General features: G+C 38.8%; 1 protein-coding gene across 1 annotated transcript in view; it reads right to left on the reverse strand.

Annotated features, from left to right (window-relative positions):
* The window catches only part of LOC118753043 (peptidyl-alpha-hydroxyglycine alpha-amidating lyase 1-like), a 3087-nt gene extending 789 nt beyond the window's left edge, over window positions 1–2298 (reverse strand). The window contains exons 1-6 of the mRNA XM_036487892.1: window positions 1832–2298; window positions 1331–1493; window positions 1036–1273; window positions 636–931; window positions 353–559; window positions 5–292 (exon numbers count right to left, since the gene is read on the reverse strand). Of these exons, the coding sequence (XP_036343785.1) occupies window positions 5–292; window positions 353–559; window positions 636–931; window positions 1036–1273; window positions 1331–1493; window positions 1832–1918 (1279 nt within the window). The 5' untranslated portion in view covers window positions 1919–2298. The remainder of the gene's footprint in view (window positions 1–4; window positions 293–352; window positions 560–635; window positions 932–1035; window positions 1274–1330; window positions 1494–1831) is intronic.
* Window positions 2299–11695: the final 9397 nt, after the last annotated feature.

Consider the following 11695-nt stretch of genomic DNA (forward strand, 5'->3'; position numbering starts at 1 on the left):
TTACTGCCGCTGCTGGAAAGTGTTTTAGCTGCTGACAGCGGCATCGAGATGGCAACAGTTTTATGCAGAAATTTATGTATACGCTTTGGATCTAACTCAGCGACATAGATTTCATTGCCATCTTTGGTTACTACAATATCGTGTGGATTTGAAAATTGCATGTCATTGGGACCGAATTTCGATACCACTTGGTTAGTGCGCATGTTCATTACGTAGCCACGAACTTCATTATAATGCTGTACTTTGACCCCCAATTCAGCGATGGGTCCATTAACAATTACAAGTTCGCCGCCTGTAAGTAACATAATTAACTTTTTATTTGCAATGACAAATAAAATTATTCTTTCACTACCTTCTGCAGGTGTATAATCCATGCTGAATAAACGATCGCCAATAATTTGATTATGATATTGCGAATGGAATGTACCGTTAGTCCAAAAGAAACACTGTACACGCCCATTTTCACGATCAGCTGCGCAAATCAATTGCTGCTCAGGCACTAGTGTAAGTGCATGTGGAATGGCGAAGTAATTTTTTGGTGCTACTTCCAAGGAAACGCCTGTTACGAAATTAAAACATAAAATAATTAAGTTAAAATCGCATCTCACAATATAAATGTGTAATCAATTCCTTACCAGCGAATGAGTTTTGACCCCAGGATAGAATTTTCTTTCCATTTTTATCATATTTTAAAATTCGAGCATTGCAATAACCATCGCCAACAAAAAAGTCACCATTTTCCAATACTGCAACGGAAGTAGGCTTGCAAAATTTCGAATCACCAACGCCGGGCGTAAACGCGGTACCCAAAGTCAATAGTGGCCGATCGGAAGAACCGCGTGGTCCAAACTTGAAGACTTGATGCAGCGCCACATCAGTAAGCCATACATTATCCTCATGATCGATTGTCAAGCCATGAGGCATGTAGAATCTGAAAATGACAATTTTGATTCATTAAGCCTGGTACTGCAGTAAGTCAATTTTAGATGCTAACAACATACGTACTTTGATTTCAGTTTAATAAAAATAACTTACAAGTTTTTCCCCCAACCATAGACCACTTCCCCGGTTTTACGTTCCAATGCCAGGACAGTGTTGCCTCGAATGGGCCCCTTCTTTCGTTGTTTAAAAACATTTCCGATGAACGAATATTCATCCCAAATACGATCTACACGATGAAATATAACTACATTTCCGTCTTTGTCAAAACTAACTGCGGTGACAGATCCTAATTTAAGATCTGCACTTGGCCATGAACTTTGATATACATAAGCTGCAAAAGGGGTAATATTCTATAAGCATACAAATTATACAAAACATGATATCTTACTTGTATTCAATTTTTCTATTTCAGCCTTTACATCGATCTTGTCTGTTTTCAATTTGGGTGGCTGCGGCCACGTTATATCTGCTGAGCCGCCACCTTGCATGATCTGTTGAAAGCGCTTATTTGTGCTCAAGACCGTATCGTCAGCAGGCAGAGGCAAATAGCGCTACAATGCATGGCATTTAAAATTAAAGCAATAGTGTTATTTTAAATATAAATGTGAAAATATATCTCACGAAATTCATAAATAACTCATAGTAAAGCTAGAATTCAATAAACTTATCAGCGCCGGAGTATGTTAAAAAGCGCAACAGTAAATTCTCCGCCCTTCACCATTCATATTGAAGTACGACACCACACACACGCTGCTACATACATCGCGGCAAGTACAAATATGTATGTACTTTACATATGAGGCAAACATATGCCAGCAATACATAAGTAATCCAATCCCAATTTCAAGCATTGCTTTCTGACCCCATATCGGCAATTGGAAATGCTTACCTCATCGCTCGCAGATTCGGCTATGCAAAATGCCAAAAATACCAAAGACGCACAGCAGGCAGACAGCACAAAATGTGAAGTATTCATTTCAGCCACTTTTCTTTGTTCTCGGCGCACTTAGTGGTCAATAAATTAAGTGTTTTAGATTATTTAACTTTGTTTGCTGCGCTTGTTTTATAGCGAGATTTACAGTGGTTAATATTTTCGTTATTTTACATTATTAATTTATAAATAATTTAATAAATGCGTTTGGGAAAAACCCATTTATCCATAAACAAATCCAAGCGATCTAATTATGACACTAGGGAGCAAATTAGTGATGTGCCGAGTCGAATCGACTCGAGTTCTGACTCGAGTATTTTAGAAGTACTCACGTACTCGAGTAAGCAAATTATAGTATTCGCATACACAGACTCGAGTACGGGTCTCGAGTACTTATAATTATCAAACACCGAATCAGGTATTTTTGATATATAAATGGCGGTTTAGCGTTAAAAAAAATATATATGTATATATATTTACCAAATACACCACACAACTAAATTAAATTTAATATCGTTATAGGTATTAATTGCCAAAGATGAAAGGAATTTTAAATTCCAAAGGAGTAATTTTATTGTTTATGAATCTAGATCTCATGGAATATTGTCATTATAATTTAAGTACTAGTTGAACCTTTAGGGTACTGAAGATTTATTTGTTTTAACTCATTATTTACTTTGGATATTTTTTTTATGACAGACTACTAAGTTCTAGTTGTACTATGATAAATAAAGCAACTGTTATTGAACTCTATATTTATTTAATTTTAATTATTATTTGTAAGTATGTAGGAATTAGATTTCTATGTTTGGATCTACATAAATCGGATATACTGTCTTGGAGTTAATAATAATATCATGTTAAATAAAAAGTCGGCATTTCGGTTGGGTGCATGTTCAGCAGTCGAATCTATAACGTATTCGAATACCGAGCTCTGAACTCGAATACTTGATCCGAGTATCTGACTCGAATCCTGACTCGATTCTTTTTTAAATGAGTACCAAAATACTCCAGTACCAAAAATAGCCGACTCGGCACATCACTAGAGCAAATGATACCAGCGAGTACAGGTAAATACTCGATACTTTTGTTATGATGCGAAATATTTTTTTACTCGATGCTTTTCAATCCGATACCAATACTTTTCTTTCGATACATTGAGAACACTACTGAAAAACTTTTTGTTTTTGAATGCAAGTTCGTAAAAGAGAATGCCAGCTTCAACTTGCTACGGCAACTCTATTATTGGCATTCCTGCAATAATCTTTATGCAAATTCTTAATTACTTCTCGCAGCAAATATTGTAAAGTAATTTTATTGTAAGAAAGAACTAGTCAGCCTGATGAACTAACAATCTATTTATCTGCGCCTTTATCACCAATTAAAAAAAAAAAAAACTTTTGGAAGAGTGTGAGGTTATATGAAAGCTCGGTTATTTTTAATAGTTGTTGCATCATCAGTTCCTTGTGAAAAATAGTTCCCTTGTACTAAATTATTTTCACTTGTACTAAATTACTATTATTTTTTTTTTAATTTGTAACGATGGAAAATACATTCAAGAGTGATAGAATACAAAATTGCACCGTCCTGGCGGTGGAGACGTAAGCTAAGTAAAAGTAAATAAAGCAGGATAGGAGAATAAAAGAAACTGTCAAAACAGTAAATTTTCTTAACATTCAACTTTTCGATAACAAAAGTAATTTTGTGTTAAATAATAAAAAATGTATGATTTATGATAAGAATAAATAAATAAAAAATAAAAGCGCCGCGGTTTTGGTACATCGCGTAGTGCACCAATTTTTAATTTAGTATAAAAAAATAAATATAATTGGATACCGAGTAAGTATCGATGCTTCCCATCCGATACTTAAAAGTATCGATACCTTTTATCGGTATCGTTTGACCCTAGATGACACTGATTGCCGCTACATAAGGCCCTGTCTCCACAGGAAAACACTGATGTCGTGATAACCATGTCACAAAATATATATCCAATGGAGACCGCCTATTTCTTATGTGCTGCAATATATGTCAGCGCTTATTGCTTGACATCTATTACAGGCAATTCGATAGTTTGACAGCCATATTTTCATTTGAAAGAAAGCGTGCTGGTGGTAACATCGATGAAATTTTGATATTAAATCAAAATAAAAATCTGTTCCGTATTGGATAATTTATGATTACGTTTTAGGAAATTATTTAGCTAGTTTTTTAAAGATTTAAATGTTTTTAAACACCGAAATTGAGAGAATGTTGTCTGGTGGCGTCATGCGGCAAATGCTTATTTCAAGACATCAAAGTGCCCACACACAAAAACTTGCAATCACATTGCTCGTCAAAATGACAGTTGGTAGGCCATCGCTGTTCGCCTGTGGAGTTCTGCGGTAACACGTATGCTTAGCGCTGCCATATTATAGAAGTCGTCGATAATTGAAGAAAATTCGTAAATTGCAGACGATAGAAATGACATTATTATTCGATAATTTTTGGAAATTTTACAAAATTTTCGAGTTATACGATTCACATACCCTAAAACTTGCAATGTTGGGCAAACTGAAAGAGCAAAATGACATTTAATTTTCAGGGGAAGCTAAAAATCTCTGCTGCAAAAAATTTTACTGATCTAAACTAGCAAATTTTATAATGCTAGTTTACAATGAAAACTGGAATAGGGTAATTAAGCTTTAAGCTTGCTGCATTTTAATTTATGTATTTGGGTATATACATATAAGAAAAATTATGGTACAATCGAAAAATGTCATACGGCAACCATAGTCAACACACTCTAAAGTAAACAAACTGGATATTAGGGGTCTTCATCTAAAGTGATAAAGGGATAAATTGCTTAAATTTATCAATTTATCCGCATTATTTCATGAACGCACCTTGGTAAATAATTGCACAAAATTGTAAACTTAACAAACGTTGTTCTTAATAAATTTACTCACTTTTTCATTGTAAACCTGCATTAGTAATAAAGTTTGCAATAAATAATTCAAAAAGGCCGTATTTTCTTTTGTTTATTCACGAACAGATGTTTGTGATCAGCTGATTTTCATACTTGCAAGTTTCCACAAGTACACATTTTTCCAGCATAAATTTGCAGGTCTCTATCATATTTTGTTCTCTCAATTTTCCCTACTTTACAAGTTTTTTGGGTACGAGAACACACAACCTCTGAAAGTTTTCTAAAACTTTTAATAATTTTGGGTACGAGTACTCTTCTAGTTATTGCCAGCAAGGATTTTGGTGTAAAATCCTGTAAAAATGTCAAACACTAAAATTAATCTATTAAGTGAGAGTTAAAAGTGAGTAACAACCAAAAACTACGGGAACACAAAAAAAAAACTTTCTGTAAAAACGTCAAACAGGTTTCTGTCAAACCGAACAAATGGAAGGCAATAAGTCCCCTTTCAGACACGTCAAGTCTTGAAAGCAATTTTTTCGCATTCTCTTTTGTGTTTTTTATTTGCTTCCACACGCGTCAACTTTAATTGAATCCAAGTCCTTGGTTCTTTAAATGGGAAGCAACGAAAAGATCAAAAGAGACAAGAAAACTTGAAACGAATTGACGGTACGGAGGTATCTGTACTCTTCCGCTCTCTTCTCACCTCCTTCTCCTACGAACGAGCGGACTTGAAATCAAGACTTGACGTGTCTGAAAGGGGACTAAATTAAATGGTGATTGCTAGCCAGGTAAATTAAATCGCATACGAAACGGTAATATTTACGGTAATACTTTAAGTGACTACGTACACTTTTTGTTAACTTTTTTGTAACAGCTGATCGCTCCACACTTTTCATGATTTTACCAGAAGAAAAAGTTAGGGTAAATTTTTAGAATGACTCTACATAACTCTCTGAAAATCGCTCTCATTTATAGGACTTTGGAGTACGGGAATACTTTTCCTGTAACTTCCTGCATGCTCGTGTAAAAACCTGTAAATTCATGGAGTTGTGGCACATTGTTGCATTTTTATCAAAAATTATTTGAATAAACAAGTTCGTTAAATTTAAAAATTTACAATCTCGTTGCGATTTACTAATGAAAGAAGCAGTTTTGTTTTTTTACTTATTTAATTTAGCCAATTCCAATGGTATGAAAGGTAATCTGCTGAAAAAACTGTATACGTAATTGGAACGCAGTCGGAACTATTGTCGATACATATAGGATATCCCAGTGGCGCGTAGTATGTTGAATAAATTCAGAATAACAAGCGAGGCGGCCGCCATGTTGTAGTGGTTAGCAGTGTGCGCTACCATTTCACAGAGCCTGGGTTCGAGCCCAGTTTCCGAACAACATAAAAAAAATAAACTAAGTTTATTTCTAATAGCGGTCGCCTCTCGGCAGGCATTGGCAAGCCCCCGACTGTATTCTGCTACGAAAAACAGCTTCTCATAAAAATACGATCGCCGTCCGGAGTGAGCGTAAAAATTCCATATCAACTTATTCAGCCTTATCGTGAGTGAGCTTCACCCGAAAACAAATTCATTTGAAATTTTTTAGCCGCAGGCTGATTATGTTTGAAATTTCTGCGGGTAAAATTTTGCAACATCTGTCTTCTCATTTGCCAAAGAACCCAGTATGTGAACGATTTCAACAATACACCGTTCTGAGATACTTCGCCGAAACAACAGCCCTTGGTCGGGTAAAACCCGAGTCATTCCGGTACGTAGAACCGGCTGTCGAGATCGCGAGCGAGATAATGGTGGTGGCTTAGCGTTCATCACGCACCACACCGTGCAGTATCGTCTAATTGAAGCAGACATCGACCGCAGGGATACCACCCTAGAATGTCAGGGCATCGCTATCCGGTCAGGCGATGTTGAGCTCGAAATATTTAACATATACATACCCCTGTCACCTGCTGGCCGGAAGGATATCACCCTGATATAGGTGCGCTCCTCAGAGGTGAAAACCGTATGGTAGTAGGTGACTTTAATGCGCACCACGATCTTTGGCACTCAAGCCTGTTAAACGATCGTAGGGGAACAGACTTGGCTGAGCAGATAGACGATTCGACATTCTGCACAATGAACGACGACGCACCCACCAGGATTATGGGTAACTGCAGTAGCACGCCAGACATCACCATAGTCAGCGCTGGTCTGATAAACAGCATAACATGGCGACCTATGCTGACTTTAGCATCAGACCACCTACCCATAGTCATCTCGATCGATAAACCAACCGACTTTGCCTCCGCCAAACACCGGACCTATATCAACTTTTCTAAAGCTGATTGGAAAGGTTACGCGGAGTTTACCGAAAACACCTTCACAGCGCTCCCCACACCAACCGACGTCCATCTCGGTGAACGTAAGTTCCGCAGGGCTGTCACTGCTGCTGCAGTTCGCTTCATACCGGCAGGATGTATAACCGACCCACGTCCAAACTTCCCTGCCAAAGCAGCTGTTCTAGCCGATGAGCGTGATAGCCTTCGTCAGGCCGATCCCGGAGGTCCCCGTATCAGGGATATCAACGCGGAGATTCGGCAACTAGTAAACGTACATAAGCGGAAGAAGTGGGAGGAGCATCTCAAGACCTGTAACTTCACCTCTGGTGTGAGCAAGCTTTGGTCAACCGTGAGGTCGCTGTCCAATCCGACGAAGCACGACGACAGTCGAAATTTCCTTCGGCGACCATGCTTCGTCGGACCCGGAGCGATGCGCGAGCTATTTTAGCCGGAAGTTCATACTGCATCCTCCGGTGGACAAAGCCAAGCGTCGAGTGACCAGAAGGCTGCACAAACTGCCAACAACCTGTGCCCCCCTTGCTTTCACTTACGGTGAAGTTCAGGTGGCCATCGGGAAGGTGAAAGCCTCCAAAGCCATGCGTCCCGACGGAATATGCATGCTGATGCTGAAAAATTTTGGTCCTGCGGGGGTAGCGTACCTAACGGAGGTCCTCAACTTGTCAATGGCCACTCTCATCATCCCAGATATCTGGAAGGTGGGGAGAGTGGTCCCACTGCTCAAACCGGGGAAACCTGCCAACAAAGGAGATTCTTATCGTCCGATAACACTCCATTCCCCGGTAGCGAAGACACTCGAGGCCTTGCTACTCCCGTACTTCACAAACCGCTTGACCCCAGCGAAGCATCAGCATGGTTTCCGTAAAGTGCACAGTACAACAACAGCACTTAACGCCATAAACACTCAGATAACTCGTGGCCTTAACCAAAACCGTCCCTGTGAGAGAACGATTCTAGTAGCGTTGGACTTGTCAAAGGCGTTTGACACCGTCTGCCATTCCACGCTACTAGAAGATATAGAGGCCTCCTCTCTCCCACAGAGGCTCAAACGGTGGTCGGCAAATTATCTGAGTGGTCGACATTCGTCGGTAATGTTTAGAGACAAAACGAGTAAACAGAGAAAAATAAAACAGGGGGTTCCACAGGGTGGTGTCCTTTCCCCGCTACTGTTTAACTTTTACATTTCAAAGCTCCCTCAACCACCAGAGGGAGTCTCGATTGTCTCTTATGCCGACGATTGCTCGATCATGGCGACTGGGAATGGAATTGATGACCTGTGTTCGAAAGTAAACGGGTATCTCTCCGAACTTTCTCGCTTCTTCACTGCAAAGTGTCTAGCCCTCTCCCCTACGAAATCCTCCGCGACCCTGTTCACAACCTGGACGAAGGAGGTCAGGCTACCGCTGGGGATTCACGTCGATGTAACACCAATTCCGACGGTGAATAACGCCAAAATACTCGGAGTAACATTATACAGCCTGCTCTCCTTCTCTGCGCACGCAACCGCTATTGTCAATAAAGTACAGAGCCGTAACAAGGTCCTCAAGTCGCTAGCCGGCAGTATTTGGGGCAAAGACAAAGAAACGTTGCTGGCAACATACAAGGCAATAGGCCGGCCGGTTTTGAACTTCGCAGCGCCAGTGTGGTCGCCGGGGACTAGTAGGACGCACTGGACGAAGCTACAGACTGCACATAACACCGCACTCAGGACAGCGACAGGATGTCTCCTGATGTCGCCCGAACACCATCTTCACGGCGAGGCGCAAATGCTCCCCGTAAAGGAGCACAATATAATGCTCTGCACAACACTAGCACAACTTCGCTCCGGCTACTGCAGCAGGTTAATCTCCTACCTGAGTAGATTGAATGAGGATGTGCCGAATGAGTGTCCGGCATGCGGAGAGACCCCACATGACTCGAAACATCTCTTCGCATGCCCGGAAAACCCGACAACCCTAACGGCCTTGTCCCTGTGGACCAACCCCACAGAAGCTGCACGCTTCCTAGGGTTGCCGTTAGTGGAACTTGACGACAACGACTGAGATACCAACCGTCCTGGGCGGGGTTGTTGTAGCCGCTACAACAACAACAACAACAACAATACACCGTTGCAATTACTATTCCACTTTCCGTTGACGATGCATGATTTGCCTTATAAGTTTATTATTTAATCCCCTTATCGCCAACTTTAAATTGATTAATTAAATCACGTATTAAATATATGTATTTAGTATGTTTTATTTCAATACACTTTTCTTTTTCGTTTACATTTTAACGTTTACGTTTTTTATAAGTATGCATGTATGTCTGTTTATATGTTTACTAATTTTTGGTTGTATTCCAGATTTAAACTTCTTCAAGTGATAAACACAACCGTACATATGTATTAAAGGTCTGCAAATATACCAGCAGAAATACTCTTCACATATGTACATGAGTAAATGGAACATAAATTTTAGAGTACTAAAAAAGATAGGAAGAAAAAAAGAGAACATCATAAATTTGAATAACTGAGCAATGTTACTCAACAGTGCTCTGCTACATAAAACACTGTTTCGCTTTTCCAAAACACTTGAGTATGTTGATTGAATTCAGCAGTATTTGAAAAGTTCATAGGAAGTATACGAAAACTTATGAAGTTTTTTCTTTTAAAATGTTATCATTTAACATAATGTTAAGAAAATTCATAAATTTTATTTTCATTGTCGAATTTGATTCGTTGAAGAAAAGGGGCTTATTTTATTGTTTCGCGCAATTAGGGGTTAGCTAACATTTTGCATTGTGTATTATTTGAACTCTCGTTCGTGTGATCCGCAGAAAATTTATCTTAAAGAAGTGAGTAAAATATAAAAGAAAAATGTTTTAATTATAAACAAATATTGATAAAAATTACACAGGTTTACAAAAAAAAGTGTATGCATATTAAACCAAACCCTATGTTATTCGACAGGCTGAATGCGAATCCGAGGTCCGTTAGCCTCTATCACGTCAGGTTCGTGGTCAGTTGAACGTCAAGCAGGGAAAAATGCATTGAATAAACCTGAAAATTCATATATGTGGGGTTTTAGAACCCGAATCAGAGGTCCGTTAACCTCCATAATGTCAGGTTCGAGGTCAGTTGAGGGTCAAATAGGACAAAAAATTAATTCAATAAAAATAATGTTTTTTTTTGTTTTTGTTGTCGCTGAATCCGAATATGGGGGTCCCTTGGTTCCTCAAGGTCATCTATACGAATTTATTGAATTTCCAGGTTTATTCAATGAATTTTTCCCTACTTGGCCTTCAACTGACCACAAATTGACGTGGTGGAGGCTAACGGGTTTCGGATTCGAATTCAGCGTGTCAAATAACATAGGGATATATAGGTTTGGTTTAATATGCATACACTTTTTTTTCTAAACCTGTGTTATTAAGCTATCACCATTAAATTTAGCATCAGCAATGGAAACTGAAACGCCTACCATCCAAAATCCCACCAATGCGCAAATTAAAACAAAAATTTCAAACGGAGAATATAAATTGGTACAAAGGCAAGGTAGAAGCAGGGTGTGGGAGTTTTACGCAGGAAATCAAAATGAAGACGGACAAGAAATCGACAATATTGTTGCATGCAAAAGGTGTAACAGCGTTCTAAAACTCAACGACAAAAGCACGTCAAATTTATTTAATTATTTTTTGCAACATCATTTGTATTTGACTTTTGCTAGTGTGCAACGATCCCTCTTTCTCCCGGTATATCACATGCCGATCCATGTGCATCCTTTCTAGCACAGCATCGTTTTTAGCTGCAACAACAGCAGGTAGTGGACGATATTTATCTTTGTATAGGCGGTGGCACGCCCCCTTTTCCAATAACGTAATTTTCCCTTCGAAAGTTTGGGTTTGTCTTCTTATATCACTCAACCAAATTCCAAAGCTCTACCGCAAATACGCACGCGCCCTTGATATATCGAATTTGCTATTGGCCTATGACCATCCTTGGAAGGTTTCCAGTAGATATGTACATCGCAATTTGGTTATGATCGGTGAAGCAGTTTGGTAAAAAATAACGTTTCTTCTTTAACAGGTCATCCGCAGATAACCCATGTGGAATGCTTATTCATCCCATATTTTAAAACGCTCCTTCGAGGTGTTGCTGTGGGAGTCCCTTCTGTCTCTCGCTCGGCATTGGGCTAGCTGGGTATTAGCCTTGATAATTCCCTACATTGTTTTTCCATGTCTGTTAACATTATGTAGTATTTATTAAACGAAAACTTCCAAAAATACTCAAAAAATACTTGTGAAGGAACATATTTTTTGTGGAAGTTTAACACCATAGTACTGCTTGTTTATGTTTTTCTTTTTTTCGGAACATATTTTGTTTGAGTACTTTTTTCATGTATACAGTGCTCAAAATTTTCACTTCTCTTCCTTCCATGCCCTCTTTGTTAAAGTATGAGTAGTTTACACATTTGAAAAAAACTTCACAGTGAAGCAAACTGAATTCCGATGCAGACCTTTAATATGTATGTATGTTTGTACACACATTCAATCAAATTCATACAAATTAAAATGGATTTATGTAAAT

Source organism: Rhagoletis pomonella, unplaced genomic scaffold (assembly GCF_013731165.1).
Source record: "Rhagoletis pomonella isolate Grant_MI unplaced genomic scaffold, Rhpom_1.0 Rhpom_scaffold_02066, whole genome shotgun sequence".
NCBI lineage: Eukaryota > Metazoa > Arthropoda > Insecta > Diptera > Tephritidae > Rhagoletis > Rhagoletis pomonella.